This window comes from Coenobita brevimanus, chromosome 21 (assembly GCF_032717465.1).
Source record: "Coenobita brevimanus isolate Jiangsu-jjx chromosome 21, ASM3271746v2, whole genome shotgun sequence".
NCBI classification, from domain to species: domain Eukaryota; kingdom Metazoa; phylum Arthropoda; class Malacostraca; order Decapoda; family Coenobitidae; genus Coenobita; species Coenobita brevimanus.
In genome coordinates, this window is record NC_136974.1 from 19,990,871 (window position 1) to 20,009,117 (window position 18,247).

Here is an 18,247-nt window from a genome sequence, read left to right on the forward strand (position 1 = left end):
AGGATTAAGCTGAATATTATTAAACATTACTGGGTATACCTGTGGAAGATTTTGTCGAGTTGATAGGTGTAAGAACTGAGTCTTAGATACATTAAAGACAACCATATTATTTTTACCCCAGTCAGAGATACGAGCCAAGTCAGACATTAGGCGTGCCATAGCCTCATCCCTTGTTTGTTGAAGTAACTGTTGAGATGGGCGTTGCGGGAACCGAATGGAAAGGTGAAGGGTGGAGTCATCAGCGTATGAGTGGATAGGGTTAGATGTACAGCTTAGAAGATCATTGATGAATAAAAGGAAGAGAGTTGGTGATACGACAGAGCCCTGAGGAACACCACTATTGATAGATCTAGGAGAAGAACGATGGCCGTCTACAACAGCGGCTATAGAACGACCAGAAAGGAAGCTAGCGATGAAGGCACAGATAGAAGGATAGAAACCGTAGGAGGGCAGTTTGGAAATTAAAGTCCTTGAACTTCAAATAAACTGTCAGGTGCTGAGGCCGGCTCTTCGTGTGACATGGATGGCCACTCCTTCTGGAATCACTTGAAGAGGCTTGTTTCAGGACTTCCTGCTGGACCAGAAGTTGCGACGAATGTGGCAGCAAGGACAACTTCAAGAATATGATGCCGACAGGCAATCCATACAAGCTCGTGACCCAGTGCCTCTTCAGTTCTAACACAGGCTCCATGATGCAAGCCAGTGATTGATGCAGTCGTGTCGAAAACAAGACCTCTTACATGTGTGTCTACATGCCATTGCATCATAACTCGAAGACATGCTTGAGCCTGAGTTTCACCAGTTCCTCTTTTGATCATTGGGACGCCAAGCAACTTTTCTTGGCCATTGTGTGTAATCAGGATTGCAACACGCTCTACCATTTTCTCATGTGCTTCAATAGCTGGAAGAAATTTTCCATCCCAGTGAACAAGAACAGGTTCTTCTACCGAGAATGATTCCATATCTTCTTGAGCTGCTTGTTTCCACAAACTTTCTCTGCACCGGCTAATCGAGCTCCGAGAACACTTCACCCTGGACAGATCATGTCTTAATGTCTGTACTTCAGCACCTGTTATGAAAGCTGCATTCCTGTCTGAAACATTCATTCGATCCAATGCTCCGATAACTTCTGACGATTTGAAAATGTTAATGGTGTCATCCCTTTTAAAACAATTTGAGTGAGGTGCATCAGGTAGAGAATGAGTATTACCAACAGGTTTAAATTCATCTTCGTCTTCTGAAGAAGATGATTAGGACTCAGCAAAAGTTGTTGAGGTATTTGCTCCTTCCTGCTGGAGCTGTTTCATCTGATATCTGTGTTTTGCCATCATGTTTTCTTCAGTTTGGATCTTCTCCTTCCGTCTCTAGCAGTAGTTTCCTTATCAATGCCAGTCATCCTACAAGAGTGGACATTTTCCCGTTGCATGCATAAGAAAATTCCGATCTTCCTCGTTGGCTGTGCTGCTCAAGGCATCATAACCTGCAATGTTGAATAGTTCCTTAGTGTCCGCTCTGAAGATATCTTGGTTCATTTTTTTCGCGATCACTTTTCTTGGTCCTATGCTTCTTTAGGCTACAGTAGGTAGGATCGAAAAACTTTGAGGTTCCGGACACAAGCATCGATCTGCTGAGTCGGGATTCAAGCCCGGTCCCAGATCTCCATAACCGCCTGACAAGTCAGATTTAGAGTCGTTGGTATTATTTGTGCTTGATCAGCATGATGGTACTGCACTAGAAGGAGTGCGTCCAACCATGTAGGTAATCTGTGTCTTGGCAGATTTCCAGTTGACTTCCCTAAAAGCCACACACCAGGATTTGTTCTAGTTTCAGCCATATGACCTGAAAAAGAGACAAGTTTGAGTATTGCTTCCGTCAAAAATCACATCAGAGTCTGCAAAATCACTAAAAACGCTCAAATTTTAGGTTTTACTTTCGATCAAAAAAGCTGTTTTTCAGATTATCATATTCGCGATGAAATCATTAAGACAAAAACACGAGATTGCTACATCACCCAAAATGCTCTACTGGGAAGTAAAACGCAAGTAACATGTATGCGTAGGACTCTGTTAGCTCATGATTATCACAATATGCATATTTGGGCGACCTCTAAATATTATTAAATCATGCTGAAATTTCGCCCGTAGCTTTGCCAGTCCATGAGGACAAAAAACATGCTTGTGGAGAATGTCCATGACCACTTCGATTTTTTGACCTGCTAAGTTGCACCACCCTAATATATATATATATATATATATATATATATATATATATATATATATATACTGGCGACTGACTGGTTGCTTGGAAAGCACAGGCGAATAAGGAATATCAACACCAGGGCTTGTAGGAACGTCTTTAATGGTGACGTTTCGCAATATCTCATTGCATCATCAGACCTAAAAGTAATAATTTATTTTAGCTATGGTAAAAATATTTATGTCTTTGATCAAACTTTGCATTGAAAATAACCATGGAATATTCTAAGGCAAATGGATATCCTACTTAAGTCGCCAAAAAATAAGAACATTCAGACACAAAAATGCACAGACCAGTGTAGTGAAAGCAAGAGCATTCAGGTAAAATTTTCAAGATAAGAATACATTTAAGCCTTTAAAAACACAGCAGTTTAACAGATGAACTATTGTCACCGATAGTGGGTTTGTACAGGTGTGTATAAAGTGTCTCCATGATGGGGAGGTCAGAGCTGTACTGGCTTCTAGCAGGGACTGTGAAGGAGGTTCGCTTGACAGGGTGATCGTGTGTGTGTGAGTGTTGTCTGAAGGCACTAAAGGGTGGTTTAGTGACTGGTTTGCCTGTTCTAGCTGAAGTACCTAAGTGTTCGTGTAGGCGTGTTTTTAGATGTCTCTCTGTTTTTCCGATATATGACGCCTGGCAGCTATCACACGAATATCTGTAAACAACAGAGGACTCTAGATGTATGGGTACTTTATCTTTGATTCTGAAGAGAGTACCTATTTTCCTCGTACTGAAAATGACTCTGAACTCTATTTGTGGAAATGTATAGCTGAGTAGTTTGCGTAGCTTGTTTCTCAGGTGAAAACTATGTTTACTTCTGTAATCGATCTTGAAGTAAATAGTGTGTTTTGGGACAGTTTGAACTTTTTGAGCCACAGGGGTTAGGAACTTGTTAATAGCTTTGCCAATGTAGAGGTCAGAGAAAAATTTAGGGAACCTGTTGTTATAAAGCATATTTCTTATGTACTCTAATTCCTTATGAAGCTGAAAATAATCTGAACAAATATGGTAGGCTCGGTTAGTCAGAGTTGTTATCAAATTACGTTTATAATTTATTGGTTTGAATGAGCTGAATTTCGTACATAATCCCGTGAATGTTGCTTTCCGGTAGACATTGGTAGTAAACCTGATGCCTGTTCTGGTGATATCTATATCTAAAAATGGAAGCTTCTTATCCTTTTCTGTCTCAGCTGTGAATTCTATGTTTGGATGTCTCGAATTAAGGTAGCTTAAAAATCGTGGTATATGATCTGGAGATTTAAAAAGTAAAAAGGTGTCATCTACATACCTCCTATAAAACAATGGCTTAAAATTATCTGGGCAATATTTAATCCAATTCTTCTCATGGAAGCTTAAGAAAATGTTACTTACTGTGTATATATATATATATATATATATATATATATATATATATATATATATATATGTATATATATATATATATGTATATATATATATATATATATATATATATATATATATATATATATATATATATATATATGTATATATGTATATATGGATGTGCCACCTCTTTAGCATTTCCGCCTGATACATTCCCATAGACACCTCAGCACTGTAATGTAACACTGCTGGTTTTCAGTCTGTCGAAGGGAACAAATTTTTTATGGACATCTCTCAAAATAAATAAAAAAAGATTAACATTCCTTTGATGTAGGACTTGACCTCATGCGCTTCTTTTAGTCTTGGAGATGTTGGTGTCTTCCACTGGCTGGACTGCTGCTTGGCTTAGGGATTATACCCAAAAAACCAGGTCTCATCACCCATAATGACATATGAAAGAAATTCTGGGTCATTTCACAACTGCACTTTGAAGTCCTGAAATACGTTCACATGGTTTGCTTTTTCATTTGTTAGAAGACAGGGGACGAATTTTGCCTCTCCTCAGTGCATGCCAAGATCTTGCGCCAAAATCCATTGGGCTGAGCTGCAAGAAACGTCCGTGGCCTCCTCTAGTCCGGCAACAGTGCGACGACGATCTTCCAAGATTGCCTGTGGAATTTTCCTAATCTTTTCATCTGTTCAAGAGATCGAAGAACGGCCAGGACGTAGAAAGTCTTGGACTAACATGTTGCTTTTCTTAAAATGCCAATACCATTAGAGGACGTGTGTCTTTTTTCATGGCCTTCAAAGATTGTTCAAGCAATGTCACTTCTTCAGTCGCGTTTTTCCAGAACAAAAAATCTGCCATAGTGGCATGAAGACTAAAATTGCAGAAGTACGGTGCACAAATAAAGGAAAAAATGCCAGATATTTGGAGTTGGCCCTCTAAGTTTGATACCACGTAGCAAAATGATTCATGAGACATCATGCAAGTGGTGCCTAACGGGACAACGAGGATCTATTTCCCTTTCCTCTCACTATCAGTCTATTCTGGGAATTTCGGGATCACTCTTTTATATATATATATATATATATATATATATATATATATATATATATATATATATATATATATATATATATATATATATATATAATAGAGTCAAGCTGTGCCTGTGTGTGTCCTTCCGTGCGTTTGTTCGTTTCTTTCACGAGAACGGTAATAGGTATCGACCTAATTCTCTTTGCATTAGGTCTGGGCAGATCCAGGGAGTGTCAGAAAAATGCCACACATTAATTCTGGTAATTAAGCTCGACGCGACGGCGTGATTTTGTTGGAATTCGCAACATGCGTAAATGTCTGTCTGTGTATTTGCTCGTTTCTTTCACGATAACGGTAATAGTTATCTACCTGAATCCTTTTGCATTAGGTCGGGGTAAGTGCAGGGAGGTGTCAGCCACAGCTGGATATAGCTAGGAGCCGGTTACCCTCTGTGGAACAAGTACTAAAAATGTTTTTGTTCCATAACGTGTAAGAGAATAAGACAATTTCTAAAGGAAAAGAAACCATCTTGACGGTGAGGGAAATCTGGAAAAGAGCCAGCCTTCCACATTTTGATGAAGCTTGGCAAATAATGAAGCTCAAAAAACTGTGAGGAGTATGTCAAGTTGAAGAAGAATACAGGCAGAGACAGTGAGAAGGAGAAGATGAAGAGGGATCTCTTCAGAATGGATCTGGAAGAGATATTCGACGTGTCACACTTTAAGGCATTGTGCATGAACATTCCAGATGAAGATGAACGATTTCTGATTAGTAAGCGCAAGGACAGAGCCTCGTCCTCAATGGCTGTAATAGACGTTGTAGTGGCCAAGGTCAAGGAGAAAAAGAGGAAACGCGATTCAGATGCCTTGCAGCGAAAACAGAAAGACTCAAAGGAAAGGAGGAGGTTGAAGGAGGCATTCATTTTGGAGGAATCCTGTTCAACATCAGCGCCTTCCACAGACAATGATGAATTTGTTGGTCCGACTCCAGCCAGATCTTCCTGCTGTTTTCATGCAGCAACAATCATGAATCTGAAAGCTGTCTGAGACAAGAACTTGACTGCTGCCTGGGACTGGGACAACCTTTCGATGTGCCTGGCATTAAGTTAATGTGCTGCTGACCAAAGCCTTGGTCATAATCTTGGCGAGTTTTTAATTTCGCCTGCTACAGGCTACTGAGCATGATGCAAGAACAAAGAAAAGATAGCAGCTGGAATCTCTGTATCAGGACACTAACATTTCACTGGGATAAAAATCTACTTTCAAATATCTGTCAAGGCAAGAGTTTGAAAAACCAGATCGCCGTGCTGGTTTCCAGGGAAGAGACTGAAGACCTTCTAGGTGTTCTAGTAGCACTGAATGGAACGGAAGAACTCAACTGTGTTGTGCCTAGAGAGGTTCAGGAGGCCAGGCTTCAATACAAGATTGTTGCATTGAGCTTTGATACTACTGCTGCAAATACTGGAATACATCGGGGTGCTTTCACCCTAGTTGGGGAAGAACTCGGAAGATCAATTGTTTGGTTGACTTGCAGACATCATGTTCATGAAATCATCCTGAAAACCGTCTTCGAAGTTTGCCACGGATCTTCATCTGGACCAGATACAGAATTATTCAAGTGGTTCCAGATACACTGGCCCCTTATCAATCAGTCCTTGTACAAGACTGGATACCGATGAAGATTTTGTGGAATGCTTCGCCATCAACATCGCCCTTCAGGAATGGAAGAAGTACATGCTGACATTCTTGAAATCAACCCCTGAGAGAGAAAGTCATTCTTCTGAACACTACAAGGAACTGCTCCAGTTGGCGTACATCTTGGGGAGTCAACTTGACCAGTCAACTTTTCTCCCACCTAGAGCCATGCATCAGGCAGGATGGATGAAAAAATGGATTTATGCAATTAATCTTGTGATGTTTGGCAGCCAATTCCCAACAGTGACGCAGAGAGATGAACGAGGCATGCGCCAGATTGCACTCTTCATCTCCTTGATATATGTTGAAGCATGGAATGAAGCAGTGATACCTCTGTGAAAAATATTTAAGTTTGTATAAATCGGTATCCTCGGTCGGGCACCAAGCTGTAAGAAATTTCTAGTATTTTTTAATAAACAATGCATAGGTCGTGACTTGTCCCTAAAGTTGTCCATAAGTAAATTTAAAAAAGTCTCATAGGGTTAGGTGAACCGTAACTTAACCTTAACTCGCCTAACTATTGCTCTTCTATCTCCTAGCTAATCCTCCCTTGAATTGGCCAATTCTTAAAGGTTACTTAGCTAGGGAGTTCGGACAGCAGATGACGACGAGCCGCTTTTCTATAGTTGTTTAGGCTTCAAACGTCCTTGAGTGTGTATGTACAAGCTGCTAACTCGACGAGGTCTAGGAGCAGAGTGCAGTGACAAGGCAAGCCTCTATCTCCCTCATAGAATGGTAGAGGTGCCAACTATTAATTAATTACTATGCTAAATACAGTTAGATTACATCATGATATATACTGGGCGAATCTAACAAATTAATCTTAGATTAAATTAAACCAAATATTACCTTCAAGTATGTGAATATCTTAAATCCATATCTGCTTTACATGAGGACCTTTTCATCCTCGCCACGTCATCTAACGTGCAGAGGCAGTTTACCTCAGTGGAAATTTCCATATAATTACATGTATTTACAATGTAGTTGTCCACGAAGGTTAAACGCAGTGGCATTCATCAATAATAAGAATTATTGAAGAGAACGTAATTTTTGGGTTATAGAAACCGCTTGAACAGGTGACAACGATCTCTGGTTTTCCTCTGCTTCAAACCAGGGACGACTATTATAAAAAGTAGAAAGCGCAACTGCTCTGGGGAAAAATATTTCCCACAACCTCAGTGGGCACCTCGAAATGATCTCTCTCTCTCTCTCTCTCTTTGAGAGCTACTCGGATCGAAGAGTTGCCTATGCGGCTGAAAAGGCAGCAAGACATTACCTGTGGTATCTGACAGAGGAACCTGTGGGCCTTGCCTTCCTCGACGAACATCTGATAGTTTCAGTGAAGTGAGACAAGGTGAAGAGCTTGAGAAGAAGGAGTTGCAGCAAAGGTTTAAAAGGCTGTAGGGCAAGAGGGTCTGGCTGAATAAGCCTTTGGCAAACTTCCCTTCCAAAAAATCAGTCATTCTGATGAAGTGTCTGATGGATTCTGGCTTGGAGCCAACGTTCTTGAACAAGGATCTAGAGGAGTGAGAGGATGATGGAAACTACCAGTTGGCATTGAAACAAGTGAAATCCTTGAAGGTGGTCAATGACGCTGCTGAGCGTGGCATTGCCCTAATCAAGAGCTTCAACTCGTCGATCACAATGAAGGAGGACCAAAACCAGTTCATGATCAAGGTGGCTCACGAGCATGCACGAGCGGTTCCAAAGAAGATGAAGGAGCTGGCGAAACTGGCCTTTAGTTAGTGTATTAGTTTCTGCATGATACTATATTATTTGAATAAAAAATAATTATCAAACATTTCTTTCCCACTGCATCGACAAAAGTCATCATTTTGAGTGAGCTCTTACTATTAAAATTTCTCCCAAAATTGGCTTGAATGATCTTTATGAGATGTGTAACAAAGGCGTGATGTACTTACATGATAAAAATATAGTTGAAATTTTTACCCTATATATACCTGTATATATATATATATATATATATATATATATATATATAGCGTTACGAGGGAAATAAAAATGCAGGTTATGGGAGACAGATGAGTTTAGTAAAGAGAGCTGTAGGGAAGATATCTCAGTCTGATGTATGCAGATGATGCTGTGATACTTGCCAAACTGTATAAGAGTTCTGCAGATTGGTGCAGAGCTTTGTTGATCTGTGTGAATGTTATTCTGTGATTTTAAATATTTATAGGAGTATCCCGAATTTGTTGAAAGAGAGTGTGACTCCAGTATGATGCATTGGTGAATGGAGAGAAACTCTGATGGGGGAAACTAAGTAGCTGGGCGTAAAGGAAAACAAAGTAGCACAGGGAAGGACAGTGACCAGCAAAAGTTTTGATAAGAATAATGGGTCTGATTGTTGTTTGCATGAAGGGTTTTTGATATCCACATTTATATAAGGTGTAAGTCTTATGACATGAAAAACAGACTTCAAGAGTCTGCACTGTGAAAGTTAGGTTACTAAGTAAAGTAAGTGGAGTACAGGGAGTCGATGTGATAATGGAAAATGTGGTTGGTGAAAGATGGGGAGTGAGGAAGTCGGTAGTCAATATTTTCGTAGTTCAAAGTATGCTTCGACGGTATAGGTATTGTACATGGTAAAAGTGGTTATAAATATGATGGTAAAAAGAATACATGTGAGTGTAGTCTGAGGATGGGAGGAAGTGAAGGTAGGAGGACGTGTGGTAGGCCAATTGGAGGGTAGATAGGTACAGTAAATGAATGTGTGAGAAAATGAGATATGGAGAGAGAGAATTAATTGGATAAAATTTATAAAAAGGAGCACATGATACAGATTTGGCTCCTTTTTTTCACATGATATTTCTCTTACTGTCTTTATTTAATAAATATAATGAAGCACATATGTATGGAAAGGTATGAATGTGAGATGGATTCAAGATTATGGGTGCTTGAAAGGTGAGTGAATTAGTGTCTGGACAGTTTCACTTGGCATGCTGTTGTTTAGTTTTCTGTCTGTCTTTTTTCCCCTTCTGGACCCTACCTCACCCCATCTTTGTGTGAGAAAAAGGTATAGATTCTGCAGATGATGTGTGTCTGTCAGTGCACTATACATTTGTTAACATGGTTAAACTTAATTCTTCTCAAGCGTTTTCTTCAGAGCCTACGAATCAGTGTACCTTTGAAAGTATTTAAAACATTTTTTTTAACTACCAGTGCACGGAATTTAGTCTGAATCTTAGGTGGATCACATTTTATATACAGTAGGAAGTCTTGTCCAAATTTTTGCTGTCGCTTCCACAAGGGTGGTCAGATATAACGCTTATATCTATGTCACTATGTTTCTGTACTTTCTTGAAGAATAGGGCCAAGCTTTATGGAAGGAATATTAGGAAAATGAAATTTGACACATTGGTATTCCTCCCTTTGAGCCAGATTTCAGTAAGGATGGGGACCCCCGAGGGCCGTCCCCCACTGATGCTGAGGCCTCTAGGGGTTCCACCTCAAAGCACTGGGCACAGCCAGCTTTTTACCTATGAACACTCTTTTTTTGCACAGTGGTAGAAGTTCACTCAGGTCAGGATATTAGCATGGTGGGGGGGTGCCACCTCACAAAGGTTCGTTACGCACTGCCAAAATTGACAAAGTTTTGCATATTGATAGATATTTACCCCAGCCATATTTACCAATTTTTACTTACTTTCCTGTGGTTCTATTAACCACTTGCATTTATTATCCAACTGGAACTGTCTTCCTCTATGAGTCTAGTTCCCCCAATGACATATTTTACCCCATGATCCTATTTCTACCATAAAAAATTTTTATGCACCATTGAGCAACTTTTTTTTTCTTTGAGTCTATATTATCACCTGAATCTAATTTGTCTACTCGAATCTATAGTCCTTCTCATTATCTGCTCTCCCATGGACTTAATTTCACCAATGAACTAATTTAACTCCACAAACCTGTTTTCATTATGGACCTATTTCCTTAATGGGCCTAGTTTCTCCCCCACCAAATCCCCAAATGGATCTGGTTTTTTCCACGAAATTTCTCAAATTCCCCCTTCCCCACTAAACCTAAGTTTTCACCACATCACTTTGCCTGGTTGGTATATTACCCTAAGGACCTATTTTCCCACATCGACTTGTTCCATCCAAGGACCTATTTAGCCTTGGGACAAATTTCCAATGGACTAATTTTTCTTCATCCACCCACCAACCAATCCATATGCATACCTACTCACCTAGTATTTTAAGGCCGTCTCCTGCGTTGTTCTCTGGGAAGCCACACTTCTACCCACTCACAAAGTTCACATACCTACTGACAAAGCTCACCCTCCCACCCACCCACAATGTCCATCCACCCTGAAAGCTCACCGTCCTGCCCACCCTCAGTGTATATCTACCTTGAAAGCTCACCCTCCCACCCACCTACAATGTCTATCCACCCTGACCACCAACCCTCCAACTCCACCCAACCCACACACCGACACCATTCACCCCATCCCGACCACAGCCATACCAACTCAACCACCCACATCCATACCCACTCACCCAGTGTATTAAGCCCGTCCCTTGTCTTGTCCATCAGGAAGGCACATATCTTCCTTCCCATCCTCAATACTAACCCACCCACCTACTCTACTCACCCAACATGCCTACCTACCTACTCACCCTGCTTGCCTACCCATCTAACCACCCACTGCACCACCTCACCAGCCATACTAAATCCACTCCACCCATCCTTCCCACTTATTTCACCTACCCTGCCTGTCCACCCACTCTACCACCAAACGGTCTACTCGACCCATCCACGAACCATCCACCGACCCCACACACCCAAACATCCACTGACCCCACACATGTAACCATCCACACTGCCTGCTCACCCACTCCATCGTGCCTGTCCACCCATCAACACACATGGATGGCCACCAAGTTCTATCAGCAGGATTACTTGCAAGTTCACACACACACACACACACACACACACACACACACACACACACACACACACACACACACACACACACACACACACACAGAGCTGCTTTTAAAGTATAAAAAAAACGCCGAGTGCTTTCTTTTTGCATTCTACTATCAAATCGCCATTTGTCATGTATTTTTTTTTATTAATGCTCTTACTGTAACCACTTAACTTCAGAGGTGTATATCTATCTATCTATCTGTCTATCTATCTCTTTCTGTATATATATATATATATATATATATATATATATATATATATATATATATATATATATATATATATATATAATTCTTATTCATCTAGGCAGTCTAGATGAGGTTAGGTAGTGCTCTTGAACTGGAAAAGTTTTATGCAGCCTCCCTTAAAATTAAACACCATTCATACTAAGGGTGCTGTCAGTGTGGAATAACATAATCAAGTGCTAACAAGACTCAAATATGAAACACAGCCTCTGACTCACAACGTTAATTGAAGGACAGCTTTTAAGACTGGTGAACATCAGATAATTCTTTGGAGAGGCTTAAATGATCTTTTCATCTACCAGAATGAGTTAAATAGACAAAATTAATAGATCATAAAAATGTGTCTGTTAGGTTACAGTCTCTCTCTCTCTCTCTCTCTCTCTCTCTCTCTCTCTCTCTCTCCAGGTCACTAGGATATAATGTTCTGGAAACTGAGAAAAAGAAGGTAAAGTGACCTGTTAATATCCAGTGAGAAGTATTATCATGGTTCTTATTACTGTACATATTAAATCAAGCACAGAGTACTTGGTAGAGATGTGTTAGGCTTGACTGGCTTAAATTAGCAGAAGGGGTGCCTTTCTCAGCAACAGCTCACTACGTCTTTTTTTTTTTTTTTTTTTTTGCCTTCCAGTGACAGTAAAGACCATCTAGTCTGCGTCATCTAAAGAGGATTTTTTTTTTCAGTTTTCCTCCACTAAGCTCTTGGTGGAATATACCTATACACATGATTTCACATCCTCATGTTCCTCCCACCCCAGGTCAACCAATGGGAAACAGCCCATTACTCCTGCTAATTCAATCAGCAGGATGACTTACCAAGGATAAAGGGGGAAGGGGGAGGAAGTGGGGCACATTAGGTTATATGTTACAGATAGGAATATATTCTTTTTAGTTTTTTATATTATTACTCACTTCTGTCCTAAAAATTGGATTTTAAAAGTTAGTTTTGCTTTACGATGCTATACTATTCTTGTTGATTATCTTCTGTCTTCCAGAGAAACTGCAGAATTCCTAGACTTTTGTGATTATATATATTATATATATATATATATATATATATATATATGGAGCCTCTGTGGTACAGTGGTAGAGTGTGCATTTAGTACACTGGTGAACCAGGGTTCGCGCCCTGCCAGGGTAATAAACTTTGGGAGTGTTCATCCGGTCACATACTGCATTGGCGGACACAAGGGGTGCTGTGGTTAAACCAGTGTCGCATACTATAAAGTATGCTTGCACCCAGTCGGCTTGCGCGGGCCGATTACACTTGGTTCACAGACTACACACCAAAGCCACTCCAACACTATAGTTACACTTACAAGCACTTCTCACCCTACATACAATCTCTACCAGACAGCCTAAGCCACTGGGTAGAGATATACTGGCTGTATCGTCCCGATTTCGGTCGGGAGAGGCCGGTCCTGCAGTAGATACTCAAACGGTTGATGATGATGATGATGATGAATATATATATATATATATATATATATATATATATATATATATATATGCAGACTGAAAAACTTCTTTCTTCATGTCAATATTCTCCCCAAGTTTGGAAGGCTACACTTTTTATACTGTTTTTTATTTAGCTGGCTCTTGTTTTGAATTAGATATTTGTCATCATGATGTCAACTCTTATTGCGACTTTAAGAGGTTGGTTGAATAGGTATATTATAGGTAAAGATATCATCATCATCATTGTCAAGATAACTTTTTCCGTATAATGATAGGGTAATTTTATTTATTTATTTATTTATTAAACTAGTAAGTTAGTTAGATTTTTTTTTTTCTTCCTAAGGTTTGGAGAGTTGCAGCGGGAGTGGAAAATTTCTGGACGGGTTTCGAGAAGTGGCTCACATGCTGGAATCCTTGGACCCCACCAACCAGTCAGTGCACACCAAGGCTGGCCAGGGCAAGACCAATCAACATTCGGCCCACGGGAAGGAGAAGCAGCGCGACACCTCCCTACCAATTGCTGACATCCTCTCCTGCGACGGGCAGTCAGTCGCAGCTCAGGATACACTGGATACACCCATACCCCTGCCCGTCCCTGCCCCGCCCCGTGCCTTCCTCGGGACATGATAACTAAGATGTAATTATTAGTTTTTGTAACTTGTGTAAGTAATAAGGAAACCGAAAGTACATGGAGATATGATAGAGGAGATAGAATTACTAAAGTTCATAAACCAAATATGTAAAATACAGTTGAACCGAAAGGAACTTGAGAAAAAATACTATGTAAATAGTTAGGAAGTTGATACTGTAAAATAAAAACCAAGTTATATTATTGGTGATCCTGATTATGAAGATCATAGATACAGAAAGTGCTGTAAAAATGAAAAATTATTTTATATGAGATACTGCAACGGAAAGGAAAAATGGAGACACCATAGGATTCAGAAAGAAAAAAATGAGGGATTGCGAACTAAATTATGTAAATAATAAAGGTCTTCATTTAATAACAGAGGCCCATAAACCAGTCATTAAATTTGATGAGTTGGGAGCATGAAAATGTTTAAGTGTTCATTTTTCACTGCTGTGGGTACTCACCAAATTCTTACATACTATTTTAGATGCAATGCAGTGGTATTCAAATAATTCCCATATTCTAACACATCACATGAGAACGTAGTAGCACAAAATGAACCAGTCGGTAAGGTGGTGGCCGAGTGCTTAGAGAGGTAGACTGTTGTCTGAAATGACCCAATTTCGATCCCAGGCAAGGGCAGAGAACACTACGGTGATTTGAATTTCGTTAAAACAGACTTTACTGATCTTCCACGAGACTTATCGACACGTCAGAGAAACATCCCTACTAATACAAATGCATTAACTGTGAATGAGACTGGCACAGCATGTTTATATTCGAAAACGACTGTGGGTATTAGAACCGAAGAAATGACATGTAAATATGTGTGGCGCATAGGAGAATTGCAACCGGGACTAAGGGTATTTTTAGCTAACCTTATTACTTAAATTGGAAAAAAATGAAATAAAAAAACTAATAAAAGTGACTCCCTTTCAGGGTCACAAAAGACCCACAAGAAGCCGCTAGGTCTACTCCATTTTTTCTTCTGACTGAAGGTCAATTGCTAATTCTGAGAGTGAATGCGTCCATGAGAGTGCTGGTAAGCGATCCAGTAGGAAATGTATAAGACATGAAAATACTGGAGGCAGTAATAAAAGATTTAAAAAATACTTTGTGTAAACAATATAGAACATAATAATAGATTGTGACAATGAGAAAATAAACTGGGGCTGAAAAGACAATTTTAGCTATGAGTTACCATGCTAAGATTTCGGAGACAAAGTTCTGGCGGCGATGTATGAAAACATACTAATGCTAAGCATTTTGGAATGCAAGAAATGTGCAACGCATTATTAAAGGAATCGATCATAGCTAAAAAATATGGACACTTGCTTAGAACTAATCCAGCATTATCGAATACGGTGTCAAACGGTTACTCGGTGATTTCATGTCATGCAACCACTCTGTTATAGTGTGCGATCCCTCTCATGAGAGATATTAAAGTGCAAGTTAATTATTCAGCATGTAAAGGATTATCTTGTACTTCTTGTCGCAAAACTGCACCACCTAGCAAGGCAGTGAAACAGGTGGAGATATTTTTATTTGCTAATTAATATATTTATATTGCAGTTTGGCAAGTTGCAGGTGTTTGTATGAGAATTGTGATGGGGGCATGAATTATTGTATTTTAAATGCCCTTTCTTATGAAAATAATTCCATGCATAATCTCCTATCAATAAAGAAGCTTGGTCTGTGGCCTTAACCTTTTTTACATCCAGTTCGACTGTGTCTCTGTTAGCAAGATCGTGGAAAAATTACTAGATGAAATTGCACCAAATTGCTATGGTAGTTGGAGACCATTTTTTTTTCTTTTTTTTTCTGTAAATGTCATAGGTCGTAGGATAAGGACAACGTCACCTTGAACAGTTTGGATCCGATTTTGACCAAACTTGGTTGCAGGGTTGACGGAATGGAATGGGCGGAGTGATTGAATTTGAGAATGATCGGCCAAGGTAAAGGTCACAGGGCAAGGTTAACAGTAACTCAAACATGCCAGATTTGACTAGGGTCAGATAGTGGAAAGGGTTAATGTTACCCGAAGGGGGAATAATTTATTTTTAAAACTACGTGAAAGGTCAAGACCACAGGGTAAGGATAACTTAAACACTTTAGGTCTTATTAAAACCTAGACTGACGGATAGACTGAGAGTTTGGTAATGTTGATGTAGGTCGATTAATTGAGCAATCATTCAAAGATCATTGGCACAGGGCAGGGAAAAATATTCAGCCCTCTGGACTTTTGCGTGATCAGCAGGCACCTGTCGTGTCCGAGCATGATGCACATCTGTTAAAAAATATAGCGGCGAATCATGCTATAATGAGTAAATTAGATGCACGGAAAGCGCTTCAGTTTATCATGTCTACATTATTGTTTTCAACATTTTTTTTCTTTACCCTACTCCAAAGTCACAGGCGCCCCATGACCATGTGAATGAACCTTTATTTAACTGATTGCCGGACGCGAGTGTTGCACTCTCTGAGTGCTCCTTGCATGTTACTGTGGCCTTGAAGTTCATCTCCACATGTCAGCCAGTATCATGAAGGCCCCCTGTCAGATGGAGAGTATGCATTTAACACCTCAGTTGTCAAGATCGATCCGTAATTGCGAGCTGTCCAGTGTAAAAAGAACGGCTGGACAAAAAACTCGTCATGGCTCAGTAGCCGAAAGCCCTCGACTTTGTCTTCGAAAATAATGTGAGATTCTGGAATAAATAAAATAATATGGAAACTACTAACGAAAATTGATAAAAAGAGAGACAAAAATGCAGTTGCTGAAGTGGTAAGGGGCATTAGATGAGAAAAACAAGGTCATGGTGATGATGATGATGATGATGATGGCCTAACAATAGTAATAATAATAATAATAATAATAATAATAATAATGGATTCACCATATAATAAGAGAAACAGCATAAGAACTGACAAATTAAGAGTAAGAAAGACAACTTCAATATGCTGGATAATGTGAGACTCTGGAATGCGTACTCGTATGGTGAGTCGTTCTCTTCAGTGTGGCGACAGTATCTGTGCTTTATTTTGCCTCTCGAACCTCATATCAATGTAGCACTTAGTGAAGGCTGCATCAAATCTTTTAATGTAATGTTTCTCCTAGGACGCAAATCATCTGGAGAAAGTACACGTATAAAGACATTGGTCTTATCATCATTATCGCCATTATTATCATCATCAACCTGCTTCTTTTTCGTAACTGCAAATGAGGTAAGGCAGGATAACAAAAGCCAGGGAAAGGTAAGAATATGAAAGTGGGAGGACTAACCAACAACAACATGTGAAGTGAAGGAGGTCACATATTCGTTTACCATTCAAGTAAATGACATCGTCCTCATGTGCATAAAGTCATAGAACAGGTGACAGACAAACAGAAATCAGTGCTGGATAGAGGGTCATGGGACAAATTATATACTCAAAAAATGGAGGTTTGAGTATAAAGTAAAAATATAAACCTCTGAAAAAAATAAAAAATCGCATGTATAAATTTAAAGAGAAAAATGAAGTTCTGTCCGTATTTGGGGTGCATAATTTATAAAGCAGAGGACGAAAATGGAATGTGCCTGATTTCCCTGTATCATTGCTAATTGCACTGTGAAATGTGGGGTACAGACTGTGTTCAAACGATCATAGCGCACCACATATGTCCGTCAGATAGAAAAAAACACCCTTAAGTTTTCAGCTCTCAATTTTGATAATAGGGTCGGAAAAGCCTGCGACTACACACACCGCAACTCAGCCAGGAGACAGGGCGTGTGTGCTGGGCATTCCCCAGGCCCTGTCTTCCCCCTTACCTTACCCAAGGCAACCACCACCAACCGGGCTACAGCAAGACCCGGTCTCCTCGAATGAGGAGAGAATCAACAACAACAACAGCCTGCGACTATGTTTTGTTGAGAATTAATCTAGTATATCAGAAACTCTAATCTTTAGCAACGGAAATATATATAATGAAAGAATGGACTCAAAAACTATAAAAAATTGGCAGTGACCAGATATACATACACTACTTCGTTGAGTCTGGAAAACTTTTTATTTCTTTTCTCCATTTTTGCCTTATGTTTGTCAATAATTCAGTATTTATATCGATAATTTCTAACCGTGTTTTCCTTTGCATTATGTTCATTTCTCTTGGTTGTTTTTCCTTTTTTTTTTTTTTGGTCATTATTTCTCATTACAGTGCACTTTCCTCTCCTCTTTCATTTTCAACCTGTATCTGCTATACATTCGAAGTAGATGCAGAACCGTAGTGACGTTCTCGAACCAAACCACAATGACGGCTGGATGAGGGACCATTGCCACGGTGTGGAATTTGTGAACACACACACACACACACACACACACACACACACACACACACACAGTATGATCTCTGATATTTTCATTGCATTATCACTCCTTCTGTAGCGCATTCCTTTTGCAGTTATTTTTGACGTCAGTTCATATTTTAACAGTTATCCTTTTTGGCTGCGAAGAGCTACGACGATCCTCACTATGAACGATAGCCCACACAGATAGCAGCACAGAGTTCATATTATTTTGTCTGGATTTGTTTATCGCATGTTACGCAGTCCCGAAATAGCATATGGATCATTTTGATAATCATGCATTT

At 39.7% G+C, this 18,247-nt stretch overlaps 1 protein-coding gene across 1 annotated transcript in view; it reads left to right on the forward strand.

The window, feature by feature from the left end:
• Nucleotides 1–13,619, forward strand: part of LOC145392115 (neural-cadherin-like) — a 134,563-nt gene extending 120,944 nt beyond the window's left edge. The window contains exon 7 of the mRNA XM_080266568.1: nt 13,336–13,619. Within this exon, the coding sequence (XP_080122694.1) occupies nt 13,336–13,619 (284 nt within the window). The remainder of the gene's footprint in view (nt 1–13,335) is intronic.
• Nucleotides 13,620–18,247: the final 4,628 nt, after the last annotated feature.